The sequence below is a fragment of the Pterocles gutturalis genome, unplaced genomic scaffold (genome assembly GCF_000699245.1).
Source record: "Pterocles gutturalis isolate BGI_N339 unplaced genomic scaffold, ASM69924v1 scaffold9997, whole genome shotgun sequence".
In the NCBI taxonomy this organism is placed as follows: Eukaryota; Metazoa; Chordata; class Aves; order Pterocliformes; family Pteroclidae; genus Pterocles; species Pterocles gutturalis.
Genome location: NW_010110223.1, coordinates 1 through 27,783, shown reverse-complemented (window position 1 = coordinate 27,783; position 27,783 = coordinate 1). Strand labels below are relative to the sequence as shown.

Genomic DNA, 27,783 nt, shown 5'->3' with positions numbered 1-27,783 from the left:
AATTCTATAAAATAGCGTGGTCTTGCAGGAGTTTGGATCTCATTAGGCATCGTTTTATCTTATATTCTATCTTGGCAAGGCTGTAGGAGTGCAGACACCCACGACTGGTTCTATGACAATGATATACAGCGTAAAGCCATCGCCCGTTATTGCTGCTTGGCATAAGTAACTGCATGTGTGCTGGGGTGGGTGTGCTTGCTTGTGCCTAGAGACAACAGCGCACTTCACATTAAAGTAGCCACGTATGATGAGTAATGCACCATATTCTCTTGAACTGTCACTAAAGGAGAGAAACAAAGTGCTCTAAGGTAGCCTAGTCTCACCTTTCTTATGTGAATCAGTATTTCCTACTCAGTAGATTAAGGCCACTGTTAGAAGAATGAAGTGAATGCTTGGCTTTTGTCTGCAGCCATAAGATCAAAATTCCATATTGTAACAGCCTGAAAACTGGTTGATGGCATAACAAAATGCAGGAACTGGAGACAACATTAGTTATGCTGCTACTGCCTTTGTAATTACCTTGTCCTTAAGTGTCAGGTTATTTTACAAATCCTTGTAGGTATGTCCTAGCAGCTGGACTGGACCAATTCCTTTTGCATATCAGAAACCAAGAGGGGATTGACCAAATTATGGTCAATTACATTCCAAGAGGAGTGTGTAATTTTTGTAGTCTCTGGATGAATCTTAAGCCTAACAACAGTCATTATTCAGTAGTCTCTAATTTATGCTTAGATGCAGGTTTTCTCCTTTCAGTAAGAAATACAAATAACAGATACAGGTTTGTTAGGAGCTTTATACCAGGCTTTGAGCCACCTGGTCTAGTGGAAGGTGTCCCTGCCCATGGCAGGGGGGTTAGAACTGGATGATCTTTAAGGTCCCTTAAAACCCAAACCATTCTATGAAAACAGTGATGAGTATCTCAGAAAAGGAGAGACACATCATATCCTAACACAGCAAACCTGAAGAATCATACTTTGCCATGTTCAAGTTCTGTCACCAAAAGAACATACATCACTTTTTACTCATGTACATAATTGTCTTTTGTTTACATTTGGCAAATCCTCTGAAATATTTAAGGTGGACAGTGACGTCTCGAGCTGTCCTGAGCTTCCTGTTGCAAGGCAATTTTGCAGAAATCACATTTCAGCCCAGGGTCTTTTAAACACATGTGCGTGTTACATTCTTCAAGGAGCATCCTTCACATCCCACCTCCCTTAGATTGGCTCTGTGCTGCTGGAGTCAGCATGTTCTAAACATAGAATCTCAACTTTATTTCCTCCCAGTGTATCACACAAGCTGATATTAAAATAAGCAAAAGATTTGCCAAGGAAGACATAAAGCTAGGTTTTTAAATGCAACTTTGAAAGCAGTCTGTAACAGTCTATAAAACAACAGTGTTATGCCTTATGTATACACGAAATCTTATACAGAGCAGTACAGAAACATCTAAGCTTGTCTTAAAAGACAATTGAGTTCCATAACAGTTTTTGCTGATGAGGCTGGTGCTGTTTGGGTCCTGCTCCAGTCACAAATAGGTGTGTCCTTTTTTTCAGCACTAGTGTTCACGTGATCCATGGTGAAACAGCTTGGAGTCCTGAACTTGCAAAAAGCCAAAAATCTGCATCGGTGATACAAAATACATATAATCAGACAAAGCTACACCAAACTATTGCATCACAGCTCTAGGGAAAGCAAAGTGACATATTCACTGTCCCTGTCATTAAATTCACTCTAGGCAAAGATTTTATCTCTTCCATGAAACTATGAACGTTTCAAAAACATGAACACCCCATACAGCTCTGAGGAAGGCTTAACTGGAAGAAAGACAAGCATCTAAAAATAGCAGCTATTGAGCATGGAACACCTCCCTTATTGCCATACCATTTAGAAACAAAAAAGGAATGTCAAGCTCTTCCCATTGATTCAGATTTCCTTCACATTTTCTCTCTTAATCTCAAACTGTGCAACAACCATAAATAGAGCATGTACCTCCTATATGAGGAATGTTTACAGCATTACATGTTCTTTATTTACTAAAGAAATAAGCTAGTGCTACTCTCAGAAAAAAAAAAAAAAACAGTGCACAGTACTGCTCTTACTATATAGTGTGGTTTTTTTTTTTTTTATTGGCAAAGAGGGAATTCTGAAACACTCTTCCTAAGGCTGTCTTTATCATGTCATTACCTGAGATTCCGTCAATTTGGGTGGGAGCCTTATATCTGAAATGAGCTTTGAAGAGCAGGAGGAGGACTTTTTTTTTCCCCCTTTTGTCTTTGCTTCTCTAGTCTGGAGAATTAAAAATATTTTGAACATGGAAATCTGGAAATTGTTAGATTAATGATCCTTTTTTACACTAGTTTGTACCATTACAGATCTAAAGGGAAGCTCAGGTACAGAGTCTGTAGTCTCATTTCTTGCAATGCCTGTTACTGAAGCCTTTAGCATAAGGAACAAAGTAGAAACTGGTATTTCCATTATTTGGCTTTTTACATTGTAAAAAAGATTTGAGTGATAGGGAGTCAAGCCCATTCTTACAATTTTACCTTTACAGTTATAAGCCAGTATGATGGCAGGTAGCATGCCCTCCCTGAGCAGAGCTTGCATCTGTTTGTATTGCTTTGTGTAATAGCCTTCCATTTTTACTGGTTGCACTAAGTTTTTAGCCTCACAATTCTGAATACTGCCAGTGGTGTAGTTAATAGCTTTTTGTAAATGAAACATTTTAATTTATAGAACTCAGGGTATTATTGAAATATTACTGATCATTGGAGAAAGAGCTAGCAGTGTAAAATGCCTGAAAATACTGACAGCATGGGGAAAAAAATGTCCCCTCATTACCCTAAGTTGATTTTTTGGAGAAAATGGAAATCTCTGCAACAGATACTTGCTTATGAAATACAGATTTTAATGTTTTACCATGCTGTCTTTTTGTCAACTTCAAGTCCAAATTATCCTAGCAAGCAGTGTTTCACAAAGCAGTAGTGTTAGAGAATAATATTTTTCGATTTGAAAACTGAGATTCCAAGCTTTTAGGTGATAGGCTTACAAATATAACAGGTATTTCTAGCTCTAACAGTTTGATACTGATTAAATCAGGTCAGAACTGACACTGGGAGAAAAGGTAAAATTGCAAAATATGCAACATAAGATTTTCAAGCCTTCTGGTGTCTGACAGTCATGCAATATGATAAAAGAAAAGCATAAAGAGCAACAAAGTCTCAGTGAGAGACAAAAAGGAACTGAAAAAATGATCTATATAAGCAGACATAAATCCTTCGTATAGACATTAATGGGCTGCTTACCCTCCTGCTGACATCGCAGAGAGAGACAATAGGTCAGTCTTGAATTGCCTGAACTGCCACATAGCAGCTTTGTGTGTTTGTTCATAGGAGGCGCAGACATTTACTGCCCAAGATGCTGCTTCAGCTGCATAGACCTTTATTCCCCCTAGTGCAGCAGTTAAAGTGTCCTTCAAATCCTGCAGCTTGAGGTAGCTTGCTTTCTCCATTCTGAAACTATGGATATTCCCTTGTGTTTCTTCAGGTTATTAGTTTCTGAGATAGAAGTTGTTTCCTAGTATCTGCAGTAGGTAGCTTTTATGTTTCAAAAGGCATAAAAGGCAACAGTTTGACCCAGGTTTCTAAACAGAAACTTTTTTTCAGAGCTTGATTTACCTCTTAGGACAAAATATTGGATCAGCACCACTGACAATAGCTTTGCAGGGAAAGAAAAATCGGGTCTACCAGTTGAACTAAATTCACGGTTTTAGATACTCCACTGAATTTTCTTGAAGTAGATTCACTGTTGCTGTGACTGGATTTGTAAGCAATGGAAGGGCAAACCAGCAGCCTGATGTCAGCAGCAACTACAATGAAAAACTTTAAATACACTTACAAATCTTATGTACATTCTGAAAAGAATATTCAAATGCACAAAATTCTTTAAATGCTGTATCAGTATATTGTGCAAACTTCCACTTGATGTTTGAGTGAAGTGACTGAAAAATCTGGATTTAATTAAAATGCATGAAAAAATCATAAAGTAAATTAAAACACATAGAGCAAACACTAATAATAGGTTTAAGCTCCTGTTAATATGTAGTAACTCATAAGAACAGTAGCAGTTTAAGAGAAGAAACCTAGGATAACAGACTATATGTTTGAACAAAAATAATTTTTATCCAGAATTACTTTAGTGTCATATTGTGCCCAGAATAGGAGAGGGCTCTAATAGCATCCAGCTTCAGCTATCCAACTCCTACACTCCTAACATCTAGAGGTGAAAAGTTGCTACTAAGCCTTAGTGTTCATTTGTCAGCTCACAAATCCACAAAATTGGATCCCTTCAGCATTTAACTGCAATTCTATGTAAACAGCTGTTATTAGTTTCCAGGTCCTGTCTCACCATGCAGAAGTCAGACAATACTGGTGACAGCCATGCTGTTTTCTATACTACACTGGTGTTTGTTTAAATATAGCAGGAGGTCCCTGTTCTTAATTATGCTAATATAAGAATATAAACAGGAGTTACACAAAACTTACTTTTATAAACAGTAACAATCTTTTCTGTTTCATAAACATGACTCACTGAACAGCTGGAGTTGCTGCTGTGTGTACTTCAGAGACAAAAATCCTGCATCTCACTTGTACGTGAAATTTGTATCCTATTGAAAACCATGGGACAAAATATCCGTACTAGCAAGTCAGAAAACTAGGAGTTTGTCTAGTAGCCTCCACTGCAACCCGAGTGTTTAGTCAACTTTACCATTAGTGCTCAGTCTCTAAGAACATTAGTTTGAGCAGACTCACCCAAAAAGCCTGCCAAACTAAACTGGCATATGGTGCCCAAGCAGCAGTCAGTAGAATTCTGTTTTACAGCTGTTATACAGATATTATTGCTTCTCTCTCTGTCTCTGCCAAGGGAAAGGATAGTCCAGCCACTTCTTAGGCCACTTCAGGCAAAGTCAGCAGGGCTACTTTAATTTGCTGATGAAGGTTGTTTTAGATAATTAGCTTAATTGATTGTAATGGATTAAGGAGTATTCTCATGGTCTTTCCTGGCACCAGTGCTGCAGAAGCTGTAATCTGCTGCAGGATGGCAGGATTCAGACTTTCTAGATCTAAGGGGCTGTTTATTCATATCTTTGGTGGCAAGAATTAGCAATAACATTGTTCATGTAAACCAGTAACTTGTAAATCATGTAACTTTTGCTGCCCACAGGCACATCCCAACAGTTTAAAATGTTCCCAGACCATTCTGGAATGAGAAATCACACTTGGCCAAAGACTGCACCTTTCCCACTGAGGGAGCTGGAGACACTAGCTCACCTCTTGCAACAATGTCAACATAAAAAGGGAAAAAAAAGTAGGCTGATAGGTTATGAAAAGATTAGTCTGCCCTAATGACAGTGTGAGAGAAGTGTCACTATTTGTCTAAGGAAAGTGATTTTGTCCTCTTGGCCCAGTAGTTTCTTTTGTATCCATCCTGCACCATCAACTGAATAAGGCAACTTTCACTACATCTAGCACCAAGCCTACTTTTCATGACACTTCACAGCCCTTTTGGGACATCCATATCACCTTGGGGTGATAGCAGACAAACCTCTTTCCCTACCCACATCAGGTACTAGAAGGATAAAACAAACAGAAAGGCCAGACTGTTCTGCCTTTTTATGCTCTCCCCCATCCCAAGAAAAATAATCTATGAAGAGGGAAGCAATGTTCAACCTCTCAAAGTGGGCCAACAACCCATGAGACTGTTTTTTCTTGTTAGTCCTACAGCTTCTTAGTGAGTGGGTTCAGCCTTAGTAATGCAGAAGCTCAGGCAGCGTTAATGTAAACTTCCCCAGAAGGACAAGAAGTATCCTGGACCTCTACATAGAAACCCAATTAAAGCACAGTTCTTCAGTTCAGCTTTCCTTCTTCTGGCTATCACCAACACCTGAACACATTCAAAACCAGCCAAAAAAACCCTCCACCCCAAAGCCCCAAATCCCACAATTTACCTTCAGGCTTACTACTACAATCAGGAGAATTCTTTTAAAAATTGTTATTAATGAAGATAACAAATTTGGATACTACAGTAGATGAATGACATAATACCACACAGACAGGATATCCTAGGCAGAAGAATTAACATTTCTAAAACAAATTTAATAGAAAATAAAAAAAAATTCCACAGGAGGTTTTAAACATTTGAAAAACACTACACTTTCCTCCACATTTTATCAGACGGTAGTAGAGAACTGTCAATCTACAAACTCCAGTTTTAAAAGTTGGATCTGAATCCCATTAGGACCATGAAACATGGTTAATAAATTTCAATGATCCTTATTCAGATTAAGTCTTCTTGATTACAGGCCAAGACAAATCAGTTCTGAAGTCCAAACTACAAGAAAAATATAGTATAATTTATGCCTTTGAGGGAGCAGAGACAGGCTATTTAAGAACGAAACTCAAGCCTGATAAGTTACAGCAGAATAGAGTCAAACAACTATACAAATGCAGTTGCTTCCTACAGATTTGTATTGTACGCATCTTCACTCTAGTAAGGACTGCAAAAGCACTTCTACAAAGTCTTAGCTGTTACCCCAACTTGAGGTATCTTCCCAAAATCGTGAATATGCAAACTTGGGGGATTGAAACATAATATCCTCAAGGCCCTTTAGCAGATTAAGTAGAATGGGTCTGACAGCTTGTAGGGGCAGGATCCACTTCTAAGAAAGGGTAAAGAGCCTGTACTCAGGAAGCATGCCAGCCAGACCACAGAACCAGTCTGGTAACCTGCTCATATGACATGGAACCAAAGAGTGCACAGGCACTACACAGTACAAGAGATCCAAGTAGAACAGCCTGAGGAGGATCAAGTTAGAAGAAATTTGAGATGCAGTATTTATATTGCTTAGATTTATGTACTAACTTACTATTCAGATATCTATTAAGTCTTGAGGCAAAACAGAATGGTAAAAGAATTAATACAATTGCAGTGATACTGTATCTGAGAATCTACATTGTTTATTGCAGCAATAAGTGCCCCCAAACCTGAAGTACAACATTTAAAAATCTACAACACAAAAATAGAAAATATCCAAAATGCACAGAAACACAAGTCACCTTTAATGTGATTAAAACGTCACATGAGATTTTTTTGCAGTTAAATGGGAATTAAGGATGTGCTTTACAACACTGTATAGAAATTTGCAAGTTTCCTGTACAGGCAGGATCCTCATGCTTGTGCAAGTCGTTCCAGGACTCTTCGGTAATCTGAAACAAGTTGTTGGAAGCTCTCTTCTAACTGTTCATGTTGCATGTTTAGGTCTATTTGGTTCAACTGATTCGTCAGCTCCTCTGGTCTGAGACACCTTCTTATCTTGGCAAGTTCTCTCTGCTTCTTCTAAGCAATCAAACAAATAGCAGTTTGAACACAACCAATAATAAAGAATATGGTATTTCATTAAATTCATTAAATTTCAGTATCTAGTTCTTTAAGATATCCCTAATCCTACAGTGCCAGTGTTTGATTAGAACATCTTTCCTGTTAAAGCCTCATAGTTGCTGTGTTATCAATGAACCAGTGAAGTGAAAAACAAAGTTTTTCCTTAACCAAACAGATTATGTCTAATGGTACTTCTTCTGAAGATGTATGCCATGAAAAACTAGACTGCAGAAATTGGACAGGATATTTAGTTCTATGTTGATACTAATCACGCTGGTGTCCCATTATGTGTCTCTTCAGCCAATTAACTTCCCCATAATTTACTATAAAAGATTTTAAGCCTCCTGTGCACAGAAAACATTTAACAAATTGTTATAAATTATTCAGAAGTTACCAAGGATTAGCATTAACAGCACTTCAATGCAATAAGATTATTTAAAAGCATAAATGTATTTGTATGTCAAGAAGATAAGGAGCTCCCCTTACTAAGTCACGTGATGTTTTTATCTGTTCCCTAAATACAGGAGTGTTTTGAGGTGTTTGTCCTTTCCCCAGACATATCTTTATACAGCTGGTATCTATTTCTGAACTGCTCAGTTCCTTAGTTACTTTCCAGTTTTCAATCTTCCCTTACTTTGTAAAAGCAGAATGTCATTCAACATTTTATTTCAAAAAAAGACATATGCATTATGTATGCCTGGCTTCTTCTCAATAAGTTTTTGCAATGCCTATGGAATGACAGAGTTTGTTAAAACAATAAAATTTTCTCAAACAAATCTACTTCTACCATCAGTCTCAAAATCAAAGCCCTTCCATGCTCTATTTAATTTTACACTTATCTCTCAAAGAAAAGTTTGTTTTCTTTCTATGATTGATGCTGAGGGTCAGGAGGAGGGAGTGAAGACCATAGCAAACTGTAAATGAGTAAGATCAGAAAAACTCGGTAATCTCCCACAGATTCCATAGACAGGCAAAGTTCAGTTCAGAAAAGAAGGTTCTGTATCAGAGTCCTGATGAGACCTCCAGGCACATTTCTAGCCAATAATCAAGAAACATTTAATTGTAGAAAGGATGTCAAAAGCAGCACAACTGTTCAAGTTTTAGATTCATGGTAGCTCTATCTAGTCAAAATGAGTAAGATACTCAAAACGTGATGAGTTGCCCAAACAAAAACAGAGATGAGTATCTTCTGAGCACGCTTCTGTCAGTAGAAAAACTAAACCCTCCTTATTCTAGAATTAATTCAAAGTCTGTTTAATTAACAGGAATATCTGTTAAGATTATAAATATTAGCTCTGAAATAAAAGTGTCAGCTTTTAAATGCCCATTATATCCAATACTGTAGTAAGTTCCAGAACCCAGGTAAAAAGTAAACTCCCTCTGCATGTTTCAGATAACCAGTTGTTTCAATATCCATTTCCCTCCAAGTATACTACCAGCGTATCCAGGTACACAAGATTCTGAATCAGTGACATTTTACCTGGGCAGTTTCAAGAGGATTGTTTAGGAGCAAGTTATTGGGCTGGGCAGAAAAGTGTATTTTGTTCAAGTAGCAAACCCAAAGTATTATTATTAATAAAAGCAGCACAGCAGTGGTGTTTACTTCCAAAAGGGATGACATGAAGAACAGAGACATGATCAAGGAGACATGTCTAGCAGCGCAGCCCAGTAATGAGCATAAAAAGCAGAGCTCTTCGGAAACAAGAGAAGCCACAGTGAAACTGAAATTTCTCAAGCTGCTCACCCTCTGAACTACCTTACAGTAGAGTACCCTGTTCACTAAGATACCAAATCTTTTATTTCCTCTATTAGTACTACTTATACAGAGAGCATAGTTGGCTGTATCAGTCATTCCAAATGAGTGGTGCCATATACATAAAAATCTCCATTAGCAACAGCCTCCTTGCTAATCTGAAGACTTCAAGGGGAATAGATGTATTAGAGGCTTTTTTTTGTCTGAGGTTTCTGCATACAGTTTTATTTCTGCTACTCTTAGCCAGGAAATAGCTGTACGATGCAATATCATTTTTACTAAATTAAGGTAGTGTCAATTTAAAATTACTCTACATCTGTAGAGCACAGTTCAAATGAAGCTATCAAGCGCTTTATATAAAAAAAATGATAGCAGCATCAGAGTATGCAGTAATATTCCTGATTCTTTATAAAAATTTGCTTCCCACCCTCCAAATTCCTATATATAATAAAAGTTAAATTGCAGTTCTGAAAAGTTTTTGAAAACAGCACCGTGACTAAAATTTATTGGAAACAAGTGCATGAGTAAGCTGTTTACTAGGTAAAACTACCATAAACAAGGTGGCTATATTTCAGAACATAAACCTTAACATCAAGGAAAGGGTGTTGGCTGCTTTAAGGATTCTTTTGAATCCTCATTGAAATTACTGAAAAGTTAAAAATGCAATATTTTGAAGTAGTAGTATTGCATATCCAGCAATACAAAATACATGCATTATAAATGCATTTATTTATTGCATACAAAAAGATTGAAGTGGAAACAATTGCTAGAAGCACTAGAATTGATGCTGCTTATGGAATTTTGGATTTCCCCAGAGGACTTCAGTGCTGTGTGAATGAATTGAAAACATGTAACAGTCCTGTTAGCTGAAAAATCATGGCCCTATTTGTAGTGGACAGCAACTTAAATTTAGCAAATGAGACAAGACACATATGAAAGAGAACAGAAAGTGTTTTGATTAAGGTCCTGCCACTCAGCATGACATGGTATTATCTCCAGATCAGGCAAGTATTTAATACAGTGCTGGGTTCTCATTTCTGCTATAATAGCCCCCCTAAGTCTAACATGAGTACAACCGAAGTTTTGCTATTCTGGTATAACAGGGTAAGTGCTGCTTCAGAAAGGCTTGCAAGCTAATCAAGGTACTTCTCACACTTTGTGAAACTTTTACAACATGGTTTTGGTTTGTTTAGTGAGTACTTAATTGAAGAGAGTAGTAACATACTAGTTATAGCAAGAAACCTAGATTTATTTGTGGCGTGTTGACTCTTAATACAAAGATTGATGCCATTAGCAACTAGGATTTTTTAAAATCTGTCCCTCAAAAGGTCAAGTGTTGCAACACAGACCAACTATACCGAAGATCCAGAAAAGCATACTTAAAAGGAACTAAGAAAATTACTTCGCATTAAGTTTAGTACTTGCTTGAACTTTACTGCTAAAATTACTGTATATTCCATCTGCATGAAGTTCTATGTTGACATGGCAAGATGAATTCCAGCAAGCTGTTTTGTAAAGACCTAGCTACCACGTAGAACAGGAATCTAAACTATACCTAGTCTGCAGTGTAAACTTATTTCAACATTTACCTCTCTTCACATTTTTGGCTTGTCTATTTAAGATATATTTAACCTTTTAAAGAAAGTTACATTTTTCCCCCTTAAGCCTATCTGGGCATAATGCCACTTGTAGCTAGACAATGTAAGCTTAGTAATAACTTCCTGCTGGAATTGGGCAGGAAGCAGTCAGGAACCAAACACAGGATCTTCAGCACTGCTATGTATGAATGTTCTCTGCATCTGTATACGTATCAGTTGAACACTGCATAACTAATAGTAGTTGATTGGCAACATAATTGGCATCAACTACAGTTATGGAAATTAAAGTAAAATCAAGTATAATTAACCTTGAAATAAGTATTAAATGATGCTTAAGTCATATACACCTTATAGGGGCCAATCAGTCTTCTTTTAATGTCCAACCGATAGCTTCTGGACTGTTCTGCATCACCCATATCTGTTGCACGCAACCGGAGAATTTCATAAACTCGTCTTGTGTGTTGCTAATGAACAGAAAGGAGAATAAAAAGCATGTCTGAATAAAGAAGTTACTCAATAAAACTCAAAGTCGAGAAATAGTGAAATACTAGAGTAGTTCCTCCACTCACTGGAAGACAAAGGCATGGACAAAGCCTCTGTCAAACCTATCCTTCTATCTGGCAGGCTAAATGAATAAAGATTCATTCTTGTTTTTACTTCAAAGCCATTTGCTTCCATGCAGCCAGTGTCTGATCTCTCAAAGTGTTGCACCAGATGCAGAGGTGCTTCAAGGACCTGTTTTAAATAAGTAGCAGAAAGACCAGAAGCCAGAGTCCAAAAATACTTCAAAGAATTGAAGGATTGGAACTAGACTGACATTAAGCAATATTTTACTGAATAGTATCTACTTTGCTAATTTTAATAGTCTCCATATACCTACCACCATTCAGAAGGCCCCCTGAAGTTCTAAATATGAGAAAAACAACAATATTTAAAGTTTTCTGTTTACCATGGAAGACAGTGAAAGAATTAGTAAATCACAGAATCATAGAATGGCCTGGGTTGAAAAGGACCATAGTGATCATCTAGTTTCAACCCCCCCACCATATGCAGGGCCGCCAACAATGGAAAAACTGAAGTGCTTTTGGAACCAGGATCAGCTACTATGACATCCAGGAAGAAAAAAAAAAAAAAAAGAAAAATCACTTTGCTGCTGTATCACTATTAACTGTTGCATCTGTGTGAAAACAGAATTTAAGACCAAGTATTCTTTTGCTTCCCAAAAGAACAAAAATAGGATTATTTGTTTGCTACACTAGCACATGTTCAGATACTGTTAAAAAAACTAAACCAACTCATTTATCCTTTCAGGTTTAAGATACCAAGCATGGAAGGCTGCAGATGTAGTTTCTTTAAACAAGCTACACCATTTTCATGAACACATTTGAATATGGCTTCACAGCCCCCAACCCTCAAGCTTTAAAGTTTTCATTAGACCACATTTAAATAAATTTTCTAATTAAGCAACTCTGCCTTCTCACTATCATACTCACTAATGAGTTTAATCATTCACTGATATTACCAGCAAATTTAATTGTTCAATTTAACTGTTTAGTTCTCCAAGTGTTTAGAGCTGCCTTAGTAGCAGCTGTTTGCTACTTCAGTGTTCTGCATTCCCAAAACACTTGTTATCTGTATAAATATACCTGAAAGAAATGGAAACCATATCAACTTCTATTACATCAACAAAGCATTTGTCTAAAACCATGAGCTAGATATGTCCCTTTCACATACATCCTAAAAACCTGTTGAAATAAGCCAGAGTGTGTAAATTCCAAGTCCTCACCTCTACATTTAAATTTTTATTCTAATAATTTGATAAGAATATGTCCAACTACAACTCTGATTTAATACCTTATTTATTTTCAGTTTTTGTTGAGCTTCCAGCACCATTTCTTGACTGAAACCTTGCATTAACTTTTCTGGGGAAAAGCAAAGCAAATCTTGACAGAGCTTTACAAGAACAAAGTCTCTTAGCTTCACATAGTTTTCAGATGGTTCTTCAGCTAGAAATAAAAAGCACATAGTTAGAATTATTTGTTTCTTCATCTCTAATTACAAAGAACTTTGGAAAACAAGAGCAGAAACTGAATTCATCAATATATAAACAACTGTGCTTAATCCTAAGTACTGCTATCAAATTTTAAATGTTTGACAGTAGACAAAGAGATTGCAGAAACAAAAATCTAATTTTTCTGTATGCAGTACTGTACAGTATTATATATGCATTTCTAAGAGACTGACAATAAACATGTTTAATCCAATTTATCTCCTTAGGAAAAGAAAACTACTCTATGTATAAAGTCTTTTTCTTGTATGTTCCATCTACTCTATATTTGACAGAGTGGTAGAACTACAAACACAAACTAATTATGTGGAAAAAGACTGGCAAAGCTGTCCTACTGTATACAACTAAACTATCTGAAGATAAACTATCTGAAGATTGACCAAAAGTTATAGTCTTTGTTAGCAAGGAAGGTAGGGAAAAGTACAAGCACCCAAAGGGCAAGCTTGTCCAAAAATAAAAGGCTGTAAGGACATAAGCAAAAATCACAATTTCAAGTTATTTCCATTTTGCTTAAAATGGCAGCATAACTATCAAAATTGTTGCTTTAGAAAAAACTCCAAAGTCAAGAACTAGCTTTGGTGAACATCAGTGTGGTCCCATATTCACCTTTGTTCCCACTTATGAAGTATGAAGAAAGAAAATGCTTATAATATTATGAACCTATTTCTTCCTTACTTGTTTAGACAGGCTTACTACAAAGTAGTAACAGGGTCTTGTTCAACCCCCAACACAATTTTTACCATGGACTAGCATTGCAGAATTTATTGATAAACAGCTTATAACCCAGCTGTGTTTTTCTTTAGTTTTGACGACCTCCGGAAATAGTTGAAATTTGCAATTTAAGGATGATCAAAAGCTAATAAGTTACCAAGAAGAAGGAATTTTTTGCTGTGTGTACACAGCACTGCATAACTGGCAATTTATTTTTCGGTTTGGAGAATGCTTATGATTATTGTATCAGTTAAAATGCTTTCTGCGAGTGGCTGAATCTTGTATGGCAAGTCTTACGGCACTTATTCTGCAAAAAAGATTGGAGAAGCTGTACTAAAATTACTGGATCCCATTCCTTTTCGCTCAGATTATTTAAAAGAAAGATGAGGCAGTTTCTGTACAGTAAGCACTATCAGCATACATTTTACTCATGTCAGGATGACAAGTTATAAGGAGAACAAAATATTTGTCGTAAATGTGAAACTCCAAAGTAATTTTTCTTTAAAAAAAAGCATTAGCTCTTTCAAAGAATTAGATCTTCATTTCCTCTTTTCAGAAAGGCTAAAGGCTTTACTTCACAACTTCAGATGCTATGTAACTAAATATCCTGGCCATACCAAGATTGTCCAGCCTGATTTTCCCCCTCAAAAAGGGTCAAGGAATTGTGTAAAAACCTTAATTTCCATAATTTCAATGCCACACAGAATAGTGCAAGCTTTCTCCTGCTTTATTCCATAAATAAATAAAACCTTTTTTTAGGGCACATTCACTGTTTGGTGCTGCCCTATGTTTAAGGCACTCAGCCACGAACATGTCACATGATTTACATAGTACCATGTTAAGACCTAGCTTATCCTCAGCTATAAAAGATATATAAAGCTTTGTACTATTAAAAAAGAAAAAGTAAATGCACAATCTGTTGCGCAAATGAAGTTATACTTCCTTAGGTTCCTATGAACTGGACTAAAATTATGAGGCGGATTACTGTATGTTAGGATTATCCTGCAGCAATGCATTATGAAAGCAAGCGTTCCCCTGTATTTCAAATAGAATAGGAGGGTTATTTCCAACTAAGATAAGGTCTGAGATAGCACCTGGAATTGAATGGTTAAGTCATGTGCTTGAACTGCATTTCTTCCTATATTGGACTTGAAACCATAGGACAGGTGTCATGTTGTAGCCATTTTTTATGTTTATTTCTTTACGCACATACACTCTTTTTCCCCTCTGCTACTTCCTCAATAATTTTTTATCTTTAGGTATTTGTGCACACATCTCCAATAGCATGGGTGCCTTCAGCCAGCAATACATGCTCCTGCAACACAAATGCTCTACAGATTTTTACTCTCTAAAATTTTGGCTTGCACACTAAATTAATATGTTGGGAGGTTTTAGCTTGTTCCCCTCCCCCCGCCAATTCTGAGTTTTGGCTAGAGGAGTAAGTTGAACAAGGAATTTGACAAAGCTTGATCTCTTGGCCAACTCAGCTGTGTATCTCACAATAAAATGGCTAATTAGCTGGTAATCCGTTCATGCTAGGGATTGAATTTTCCCGGTGCGCTGTTCTCTAAGTAAAGGATTTAAGGAGCTACATTATATACAGTTCTTCTGTAAACCTGGGTACTATTAATCCTGAACCAAGCTGAAGCTAAATCTTCAAAAGGCCATTTAATTCTGACAAATGAACATGAAAGTTAGTTCACAGTTGTGAATGCTACAAGTTCCTTACTAAACAGATGAACCGAGTTAAATTTTTAACACAAACCTGTTATATCAAGTACTGTAGGAGAAGACATATAGTATCTATGAACTGTTTCAAGCAGCTGAGCACCATGGCCTTCTCCTTGGAATGGTGGCAAGATCAGCATCTGGCTACAGACAAAGGAATGTATTTTCATGTTCAAATGCATGCATTTGCAAACATTATAATGTAAAGGCTTAAAAACAAAATGGTATTCAGTTTTAGTTAAAATACAATTTTTAACAGGAGTCCTAAAATTGCTAAATATTCAAAACTTGTTTGAGATTCCCTCCACTTCAAGAAAGGAACAATGAAATAAATCAGTGCATAGCCAGCTAATAATGGGGATTTTTTTAAACAAATCAACACCATTATAAACAAGTATTGGGAACTTCAGCAGTTCCCTCTTCTGAAATAAAAGGCAAGGCACGAGTTACGCCGCCAATTACCTTACACGTGGCCGGGTTTTGTCTGGGTACACATAGTAATTATAGACTGTCATGTAGCCTACGGTCGCAAAGAGCGTAGCTCCATCCTTATTATACTTCTCAAATCTGCAGATAAAACAGAAAGCCAAGCAGGTCAATTACAGTCGCGCTCCCATGCAGTGTCCATTTTCTTTTCCATTCTCCAACTGAATTTTCAGTGTCAGCAAGCTACTCTGTGAGGGCCCAATGGGTACACCTGCTATGTTCTGAATGTACAATTCACTTAATTGGTGTGCAGCAACTTGGATAAATCAGGCCTCTTTACAGCACTTCAGTGCACTTGCCTATTATAAAGATGAATAGGTGGCAAGTAAAAGAAAACACAGGCAAAGCTCATTTTACTGTTTAAACCGACATTCAGGGCTCTAACGGACAACAGCATTTAATTCAGCTCTATTCTCAAGGTTTCCCAAAGCATAATGGAGGAAAACTCAAGCCTCATAAACAATGGTTTTTCTTTCCTGGGAAAAATATCATTATACTGCTCCAATAATTGGCCAGCCACAATTAAAATGCAGGCTTTGTGGAGGTAATAAGGTCCACTGTTGCTTTAGAACTGCACTTACACTAGAAAGTAGTTCCATCTTTCATCATCTACATCAATAAAGCTAGCAGTTTCAATAAACCACATCAAGAACGTCTGAAGCCTTTCATGATATTCTCGAAAGCCTGGACATGTCATGTCGGCCTAGGGAAAAAGCCAGGAGAAGTCAGGTGAAACCTATCACAGATGCAAGAAGAAAAAATTATGCAAAACCTAATAAAATTATCAAAGACAAAAAAGCATGTTTATAATTATTAATAAACTAGTAAAATGATAGTATTTATAGACCATAGTTGAAGCATTACTAGAAGTACATCACTGCAAAATAAACCTTAATTCGGTTGCTCAAAAGCAGAGGTTTCACTTATTTTTCATACCTTGTATATCTGATAAGTTATATCTTCACCACCTTCCTCATTATGGACAGAATATGTGTGTAGCAGCATTCCAAAGGGCTTGAAGTTGACCTCCTTCTCCAGCAGAGACACAAAGTCATCTGTGTTTGTGCAAAAACCAGGAGGAATGATTTCTCTAATCTTACTTTCGACATCATCTGCCTGGAGATTATAGAAGGGGGCAGGATCAGTGGAAGATTAGAAAAAAGACAGCACTGATGTCACTGTTGTGCTATAAGAAATGAATACAAGAGAGGTGCTATGGCCTAACAGTAATTTAAAAAAAAAGAATAGAAAAAAATAAAAAGGAAAAAGCAACTGTTCCTGTTGTTCAGTAGTGACCTTCCAGAAAGTACAGGAGCTGCACTGAAGAGATCCAGAAAGGTCACAGTCCAGCCACTGGAAGCATCAAAAAGCTTGTAGCTGGAGCATAAGTTCACAAACATTTTAATGTTTAGAGATAGTTAGATTTGTCCAAGTAAAATGAGTGTTGATAGCTATTCTGAGAGTGCAACATATTCAGAAGCTAAGACTTTCCAGGCAGCAATTCTCCAAGACTATGCTACACAGCCTTGTGGAACTCAGGTTCCCAAACAAACAGCTTACAAGATGTATTACATAGTGCAGAACTAAGTGGAGAAAAAGGGACAAAGACCAAAAATGATAGCTCCCAGACAGGAAAGTGACAGCTAGCACACTCTTGCATTCTTAGGTCTCCCTGTTTGAAATGCTTGTCTATAGGATCAGCTGCAAAACACATTACAAACTCAGAAGACAATATCTTGCATTCAAATCAAAGAACATTTTGAAAACAAAGTTTGACATAAAATAATAAAAATATAATTTAAGGATATTGTCAGCAAATCTGACCTGTAGTCTACCATACTGGGGAAGAAGAAATATTCTGACACCAAAATTAAATTCGGAGGTTAAAATCACTCTTTTCAGATAACCTAAGTGAAAGTTAGAGACTATCAGCTGAGCAGGCTTCATAATCCTTTTCAGACCCCAAAAAGACCACTTGATTGAATACATTTACTACTTCTTTTTAACCATGAATATTTGATGAAGTTTCACAATAACGTATTACTGCTTCTCACCAGGCAATAAAACTTAATGAATTGGTCTCAACTTAACAAAACTGTACTCCTCAATACAACCCCTAAAAGCCTGACATTACATTCAACAAAATGAGCTTACATTCAATTCAAACTTTCCTCTGGACAATGAATCCACGTTTTTACTTAATGGAGTTTGCGGGGAGTTCAGCTGTAATGTTTGTATTGTATCTATTTCCACAAGGACTGACACAAGAACACTTTGTGTTAACTTACTAAGCAGCTCTTTCACACCGTTTACATGCATGATGGGTATTAGTTCAAAACCAAGACCCTTGCTACTTAGCATTCAAAACAGGGAAATTAAGATGCTTAGAACAAAATACACTACAAAAGGCTAATACAACATGCTACTAATTCCTGTCCTTTCAACCATAGTCCCTTAAGTAGAAGCAATGCACCTGCAAATGAATAGCACTTTATCATTCAGTTACATTTTTAGCATACAGAAAGATGGATGGAGTTCAGCACAAACAAGTTTCATTCTTAATGGTTTGGTACTACCAACATTTATATTTATATTTGTAAAGAGAGCTATTAAGCAGTTAAAATATAGCTCTACAATACTTCGTGTAAGAACCCAGTTCTTACATACAATCTTTACTTCCATTTCATTCTCAAAACAAAGGAGATACATTTATTGTAACTTTTGCCATGCTTCTTAAATCAGTATTAAACATTTTCTTTACACTTACTGATTTAGCTGCATTACACAAAATCAGCCTTTTTTTCAGAATCAATTACATAAAAAGTATTTGTATGGAACACATTTTAGAAATGCTCACTTTTTTTTAACTGTGCAAGTGCATTGTTTACACACGTTTTAAGTCTGTACTGCTGATAAAGCTGTAGGAAACCACAACTAAGAATCTGTAGTAACTTTCATTTTATGTATCTGAAAAAGGCATGTAAAAAGAATCTAGAATTAAAATAAGATCTTTCAAGCAACAGTTCAATAACTCAGTATGTGAAAGATTTCTAGAAAGGGTAAATATTCAATATGAAGTATTATATAAATAAAGTTTAAGTAATTTTGCTCCCCTCACATTTTAAGTGCCTTCATTAGTGAAGAGAAGGAAGACAAACTTTCATCTGCTGAAAGCATGTAAGACAATGCATCCATCACTGTCTGCCACCACAGAAAAATCTTGTTTTCCATAAAATATAATTAAATCATAAGAACAGAGGCACAGCAGATGAAGCAGTAGATAATCCTTCTTAGTTCTATATGACCACAACATACCTACTGCCTCCTAGAAGTTCTCTCCCCTTGAAACAGGGCCTGACATAATTCAAAAAAAGAAACTATATTCTTCAGTTACTTTCAGGGTTAACAAGATCTGTTTCTTACGGAGGAAATCCCAGAATCCTCAATTTGAGTGGTGGCATAAGTTTAAGTGATCCCATTATCAGTTCGCAAGTCCTGGAATACTCGAATCTTGAAATAGCAATACCATACAAATAATGTTTCATTAATAAATGTACATGTTAATTAAAATATCCATTACATAGTAGGCACTTCCTAAACACTTCTCTCGGAGGTGCTTGTAATCCAAGGAGTTAGATAAAATTTGTTTACTGCCTTTCCCTTGTATATTTATTTGATACTCGCAAGAGGTTCATTTCTTCTATCAGAGCAATGCACTCATACCTTATGAATTGGCATGGATGCACACAATGACACACCAGTTTCTGTTCAGAAAAACAATCCAGTTGACTACTGCAGCAGTGTTAAACATAGGTAAAGTCAATTACAATGAAGCATGCTAAAACCTGAATGAAGCCAGCCAAGAGTTGCTGAGCTTATGGTTCACTGAAGTACTGCCTGTAATGTATTATCTTCATAATCACAATCAAGCGAGGTGACGATGGGGAATTTGGCATAGACTTGTAACTAAACTTGATTTGTAGTAGGACTACTTAAGCGGGCAGTGTCTTTGTACATTGCATGTGACTCTAGATAATTTTAATACAGATATTATTCTCGTACTAGCAGGTAGTTATAACATTTGTATACCATGTAGATGCTGTTCCAAAGTGGCTTCATTTAAAATAATTATAGAAACGTACTTGAAAGCTGAATTTCTCTAACAATCATATGCATTAATTCCAGTAAGGAGCAATGGAGTTATCAGTAGTATTACTTAAAAAATGGATGCCCAATACTAAAATTACACTTTTTGTGTTAACTTGCATAAAGCAAACGTACCAGACCAGCTGAAAAGCAAGATAAATACATTTATAGTAAAGACTGTTTCAGAGGTTAGCGAAATACTTTCCCCCACCCCTCTGTAAAATCCAGATGAAAAGGCGCATACTTGAACAGCTGCAAATCTCAAAGCAGCAAGCAATTTGGAGGTTGATGCTATTAATATTTACACTAGAAGAAAGCAGTCTCTCTTCAGATATTTCAAAGAATCAGCTCCATCCAAGGGATAAATTCTGTCCATTTTCACTAAATGAAGTGCCAGCTTCTGTTCAAAATATGATCATACTTTGCTGAGCCTTCACCACTAATATGGTTTAGATCCATCTTTAGGGAGATAATATTAAGATGCATAAATACGACTGGCTCTTGACATGTCAGGATCTTATCTTTTTCCTCACGTTTGAAAAGGTATTGGAGAAAGAAAAGCGGTACTGGGAAGAATATTTCTGTCAGTCCCTAGGAGAGACTGTAGCAGCTGCTTTAGCAATAATGGAACCAAACTTAGTACCACCAAATAAAACCACCTGGTGTTGAACGGACTCATGTGGGTTTTTAGATACAAAATCCTAAACTGCCAATAGCTCTGCAGAGCATTAAAACTAACTTCTCACTTGAAACCAGTTAAGTTAAAGGCAGAGACTGCTATCCCTTCCTAAACACCATCTATCCACAGCACAAAGATTACCTGTCACGTATGGCAGATAGCCCATGTCTCAACTCAGTATGATTATCCTGAGGGAGCTGAGATCAACAACCAAACAGCTAATTGGGAATGTTAACATGCATTTAAATTAACACCCTGCAGTAACGACAGTTTGTTTTAATCTCTGCAAATGCATTCACATCTTAATGTGGTTAAACTAATGGCAAATACAAATGCAGAATAAGATCGATGATCACCATATCTTTTTTCCTAAGGTTTAGATACAGCCATATGAAGCAGTGTTAACAATAACAGGGGAAGCAGTGGGTACCTACACTCTTCCAATTCAGTCAAAGCTTGTAAATACTCTGGAAAGCATACAGAAGCCTTGCTCAAAAATATCCTCTTTTTGTCCACTTCTCAATCCCTCAAGCAATTGGAGGAATAATTCAGTAGAGGAAACAGGGCTTGAAAGAAGCAAGGATTCCAAGCGATCAGAAAAGTTGCAGAGTGTGCTTAGGGCAAGACAGAATCACAGAATGTTAGAGATTGGGAAGGGACCTCGAAAGAACATCTAGTCCAATCCCCCTGCCACCTAGTTCAGACCTTGTTTATCTTGCTCATACCTGCAGAAAAGTGGCTTTGGTATTCGTACAGAAAATATAGACTGTGAGCAAAAAGTGCTATGGTGTGAGATAATTTTGAAATTATATTAGTGAAAGGCTGGACTGTTTTATTTTAATGACTACTACTTCCAATAGGCTTTCCTTTTTTCCCTTATTTCTAAAAAACCTTCTAAAGATGGAAGAGCATGACCTGTCCCTCCGAAGATATGTTGCCCTAGCCTCAAAACTATTTCAGACATGTCCAGGTACTTAGCCTGTTGAACTAAGTATATTGTAATACAACTTCAGAAGAAGGAAGGGTAAATCTTTAAAAATTCATTTAACAAAGTCATTCCAGTATTTTTTTGTTTAGAATAAGCCTTTCTTAAAAACATTTACATAAATACATAAGAATTTAAAATTAAGAACTTAAAATACAGCTTGAAATTGTAAAGATGTTTACTTTTTTAAAAAAGCTTTTCTCAGGCAGGCTAATTTGAAGTTGGTGCGAATGTATAGCCATTTCATACTACAGAGTATTATGAAGATTCATCAATAACCATATCAATAGCTCTTTTGGAAAGAAATAAACCTCATTTTTTTCTTCCTTATAACTAAGTAAAACTCAGCATCAGAGACCGCTCTAAAAAACTGAATTTTTCTAAATATCTGTATGGATACTTATACAAGTATTTAACAGTTAAAAACATTGTTAAGAAGCTATTTTATTCCCATTTTTAAGTTTCATATGCCTTTCTTCAGTTGACTGAAAAAATGACTAGCTCAGCCCCTGTGGCGTTATCTCAAAAATATTCTGAGTGCATACAGGCAAAAAGATTTAAAAAAAAAAAAAGCTTTTTTACAAGTGTTCTATAAGCTTGGAAAACCTGTAGGCAAAAAAAAAGTAAAACCAAAACCCCAAAACCAAACAAAACATTCTGCAGGTAATTGTACTACTGTATTCCATAAAGTAAGCACACCCAACACTCAACCAAAAGATTCCAGTATAGTTTCTGCTTTACTTGTTCTCCACATTTGCCATTTGAAGAGACACAGTCAAGTATCCTAGCTCGTGACATGTTTACAGAACCTCCTTTTCCTTCTACTGAATTCTCTTCAATATAAAAAACACCAATGCTAGTCCTCCTCCTGGAGACAGTTAACACAGAAATACAGACTTGCTAAGTAATGGTGTTTTTTTTGTGGAACTGGCCTTGGTATTAGCACCTCATGTTTGACTGTACTGTTTGACACAATTTTTATGGCACTGCAGTTAAAGGAAGAACAAAGAAAATTTAGAGATGAAGTTCAAAGCTTTTTTTAACTTCGCAACAAAGGAAGCTTTATTTGTTTGCTTTTAATGTAAATCATGCTTGGGTGGGCAATTACTAAACCTAGAATTCTTGTCTATATCCCAGCTAAACCTTCTTAATATCTTAAGTGCAAGTCTGGTTCTGTCTTTACCTCCACACAGTCAAACTTTTCATTAACTTTAGATGTATATTCGTGAGCGTTGACAGGTTACCAGCGATATAGTACAAGAGGATCTTCAGTCCCTTGTAGCCAAAGGCAACTTCACTGAGGAAGGAGAAAAGAGCAGTCAGGAACTCTATATAAGCTCCACAGCAAAACATTCACATCACAAAGCTTTTATTTAATAGTCTTTGAAGTTCACATTATCTTTCCCAGTGAGGTATACTAAGCTTTCTGATAGGAGAAGCGAATCAAACTGGATGTGCACTATCTAGACAGAGATAATGCTGTACACTATTTCTGCTAGTTATTTTGCTCCTCTAGTGGAGAAATAGAACACGTTTCTGAACTCAGTAAGGCAGTGCCTGTGCACTTGCTGCAACGGCTTAAGAAAGAATACCTGAAATAGCTAATACTGCATTTGTGTGTCTCAATATCTTAAAGCCATTAATGTTTATTTATATTAATTGATCAATAACACTTATTAAAACTTACTTTGCAGTTATTGCAATCTGTACTGTATAAACCACAGATAACCAGCCATAACAGTAGGTGTGGTTTTGGTAGATAGCTTCTATATATTTATCCAATCTAACTAGAACTAAGTAAATGCAAATAGGTATGGAATATAAAAGCCTTTTTTACACTCTGAAAATACAAGTTGTCTGAACATAAACACTATTCTGTTGTGAAGTACAGAGAATTTATTTTCAGGCAAAAAGCTGAACTGCAGAAAATGGTAGTGTTCACTGAGAAACATGTTCCTTTTTTAGTTATTTTAATACATTTTTTTTAAACAGATTATTCTTTTATTTTTAAGTCTTTAAAATTTGAAGTGTAAGTGCCAGAAAAAGAATTTGCTTGTTAGTTACACTGACAAGAGTTCTCCCATTACCAAAAGTACAATTATTGTCAATGATAGCTGCAGTAGGTGTTTAAGAGTGTAATTAATTTTATTACAATTAGTATAGGTAGTTCATCCTACTTGGAGTGCTTAGAATGCCTTCTAAAGTAATTGGAAGTTAAGAAACAACTACTTCAAGAAGTCCACAGACATGCGCATGTGGATTTTCCTTGTGGTTTTTTCTCTGTTTAAAAACTCTACTAAAATATTAAATGACACTTTAGCACAAGGGACATAGTGGCTAACTTCTCTACAATATTAATGAAAGTCAGCATACTTAAATAAAAGAAACAATACTTTTTTTATAGTTTCTGTATCCCCTGCATGTCTAATTGGTTACAAGTGTACATATTAGAGAAAATAAATGCCCAAATTCAATACAGTTAACATTCAATGATCTAGAACAGCCAACAATGTGAGTTTAAGTTAATACTTGACTTCTATGTTTTATTCACTAAAAATACCACGTAGTAGTAAAAAATAAATTGATACACTGTTGCTAGATACTGTTTCTTTGGTACATGTCACTGTGAAAGTTATTAGCAAGAACTGATAATTCTTTCATAATCTTAGAAAAACGCTGTGAATACAATACCCACTTAAACAAGTAACTGACTGCAAAATCAGATATTTCATTCTCTGCTAATCTACCTTAAAAACAGCATACAAAGTGACTACAGGCTCCAAGGCCACTGTTTAACTGTACAGTCATAGAACTGAAGTATTGCTGTGTCATGTAAAATAGCTCTGTATAGCACGATTTCTTATTTTTTAAGAAGCAACTTTCTCCTTTCAGAGCTATTAATTTGACTCTGGATACTTTAACTTACTCATCTCCAAACACTTGATGGCTATACTCTGGATTAAATGTTATGTTGTCATCCTCCAAATCCTCAGGAAAGCGAACTGAGAAGACAAAAAAAAAGAGCATGACCAAGTCATCAGCTTCAGCTTGTTTATCCACAGATGCCATTCTAGATGTTCACGCATTCTTGCACTACAGAGTCATACAACTTCAATTATGACCCTTTCTATGTTAGGCTGGCTGGCATACAAATGAAATAAAGACAACTTGTGCAATTCAGATTAATATTATTTGATCCAAGGAGATCAAATCATTAAGCAGAATAAAATTGAGAAATTGACACAGATGTATACACGTATATATTTCTTACATATATCTCCTGAATGTTACAGCCTTTAACTACACCTTGAACACTAAGGACACTGCCCAGCTGCATGTTCCCACAGTAAGCCAGACTGATCATGTAATCAAGGTTGCCTTCTCATTCTGCCATTCTTCTCCTACATGCAGGTGAGAACACTTCACTGTAAGGGGTTTTCATGGAGTGATGAATGAAAAGAAATGTTTATGTGCATTTATATTAATGTCAAAGTCTTTGTGAATCAGCATAGATACATAAAAAACAGCTGCACCAATACTATACTAGTACTTGTACCAATGTTATAAAAACAATTAGTGATTTTTTTTCTGACTCTACTTTTCCTCAAAGCCTAGTATTAAACAAGGTCTTTTCTGGTAATGTAAAAATATGGCATCTACTCAAACTCAGTAATTTATCAAACAAGCATTTTATTAATGCTTATGGAGCTACAGCAGTTGCTCCACAGTAATTGTGACAATGTGTCCATCATAAAACATACGATTGATAATTTGTGGATGAAATTGGAGATTAAAGTAGGATTTTCTAGAAAAAATTTTAGAAGACTAAGAAACTTGATTCCCAAACATCCTCTGTGTACTTGCAGTTTAAAAAGTTACTTAAAAGTGGAAGGGATGTAACTCTTAACTTAGGCATTAAAGTGGTAGTTCAGCCACATTAACGAGGCACAGGTAGCTCAAGACAAGCTACACATTTTTAATGCTGAAGGAGTTAATATTGCATTAGTATGAGCATGCCATGTTGTAGGAGTTAATATCGCTATTAAAGCTTTTTTTAAAGCATGTTAATATTGACCTAGAGATCCATTGCAGCTTTACTCCTATAACAGCAGAGATGAAGAAAAAATTTTTTTCTGATAATATTAGAAAGGAGTTATTCAAAGAGGAAAAAAAGCAAACAAGGAGTGTTCCAGTGACAAGATAAAAGTTTGGCCTTCTCGAAAGCAAGAGAATGTTTACTCTTGTCCTCTCAGGTTTAATCCAGAGAGCAACCAATTTGAGGCAAAGTAGCAGTGTTAAAAAAAAACAACCAACAAAAAAAGAAACAAAACAAAAGCCAAAGAAGTTAGGACCCTGAGGAGGAGAGTATAAGACTGCTGCACATGGGAAATAGACCAAATTCACTCAGATGTCATTATCTATCATTCTTTCCTTTGGTTTTAGAAAGGTGGAAGAGAAAAATAAAATGTTAGAGCTAGTCACAAGACCATTACTTGAAATAACATGTAAAGAGGAAGAGAAATACTTCTCAATTACAGTGGCTTAAAGACTTAAGTATTTTGGTTATAATGACATTTTGGCTCACAAGCTGAAGGTGATTGTGTATCAAACTATACAGAACAGTTGTATCCTAGTAAGTGAATTAGATATAGAGAACAATAAACAGTTCTCAAAAGAGTGACATTTTTTCTCTTCAGATTTTAAACAATTTTCATTAAAAATGTCTTGTGTAATCTAGATGTCAGAGAGGGAAGAGCAGCAAAAAACCCAACATTTTTCAGTCCTCTTTCTCCCTTTGATCCCCCCCCCCCCAAAGATACAGGAAATGACAAGATAGTAAAAAAACCCTTATAATTAGATATTTGTAGCCCTAAAGAAATAAACTCTGCTGCTACGGTCACCATGAAGAAGACACACATTTAGGACTGCACAATAGCATAAAGATTAGAGAAGAAGAGGGAAACTAAAAGAACATAATAAATACTTCAAGAAAATAAGATGTAATTCCAATGCACTCTGGTAACATGCTAATAAATTGCTGATGACGTTATTACACAGAGACAGGACTGAATTTCTATAGCTATACTTTACCTGTAGTAGTCTCAGCAAAACTAGACTATGTACTCCTATTCTTGTGTTCTTATATTTACATTAATAGATACACATTAAAACCTGGGGGGATTTAAGTATAAGGAAGTTTCTTAAGAAGGTACTAAAATACTCCAATATCAAATAAAAAATATTTTAAAAGTGACATTACCTAGTTTCAGATGAATTGCTTCATTTGTATTACACTTGTATTCAGCCAGCTTCTTCTCCATAGCAGTAAGTCCTAAAGTAAAAGATTTTTTCAAAAGAGTTAAGGTGTGTACAATCTATGCATCACTGTTATTAATGGAACATATTTAGCAAAAGGTTCTCAAAACCAGAAAAAAACACAACACAAACACACCAAAACCACTGAACAAGTAGGTAATAAAAGCTATAGTATATTACAATGTGTAAAAGGAATACAGAGGTTTATCTCAAACATGTTTCTGGAACTAGAAACAAGAACTAGAAAACAGACCACAAGTCTCTCTCTTTTTAGTTCTGAGAATGAGGGGCATTACAATAAAAAAATCTTTAAATCCTTTAAGTTATTACCAATAAAACATATTTGAAAGCTATAAGTAAGCATAAAGAATTCAGGCAAACTGATGTTTCTTTTAAGTAACATATTAAGTAACATGTTTCAGGGCATTTCAAGTGTTTGCATCAACTCATTTCGTAAACAGGTGTTCATGAACTACAGTGGCATATATACCACCAGCAATTATCTAGTTACCACTCCTCTTCCAGAGTGGATGTGGAAGGAAATAAACAAATGGCATCCAGTCTATTTTTCAAAGCATAATCCAGCAGAAAAGACATGTCACTTATCACGGTATTTTTTTCAAGTGCTTTACAAATTCAGCCCCCCTTCACTCCAGAAGTCTCATCAAAAAGTTCTCCCTCTAACTTCAGATAATAAATTTAAAGTAAAAGCAAATTCGGGAGTTTGATCCCCACCCCCTCCATAAACTAGTGGACACTGAGTTACACTCTGGCTTACCACTACTAAGCACGGGGGCCGTGAGCCCGAGGATGCCTGCCTGCCCAGCAGCAGCACGACCATACCAACAGGGCAGCTGAAAATTACTCGCCTTCCCCACC

At 36.1% G+C, this 27,783-nt stretch overlaps 1 protein-coding gene across 1 annotated transcript; it reads right to left on the bottom strand.

Moving 5' to 3' along the window:
* Positions 1–6,991: 6,991 nt before the first annotated feature.
* HAT1 (histone acetyltransferase 1) lies at positions 6,992–26,918 on the bottom strand. Its single transcript, XM_010073264.1, is given in 11 exon segments — positions 6,992–7,392; positions 11,133–11,249; positions 12,640–12,791; positions 15,330–15,436; positions 15,755–15,859; positions 16,360–16,481; positions 16,715–16,894; positions 22,772–22,815; positions 22,818–22,885; positions 24,515–24,590; positions 26,849–26,918. Coding segments are annotated over 11 exon segments (1,200 nt in total). The 5' UTR covers positions 26,910–26,918; the 3' UTR covers positions 6,992–7,224.
* Positions 26,919–27,783: the final 865 nt, after the last annotated feature.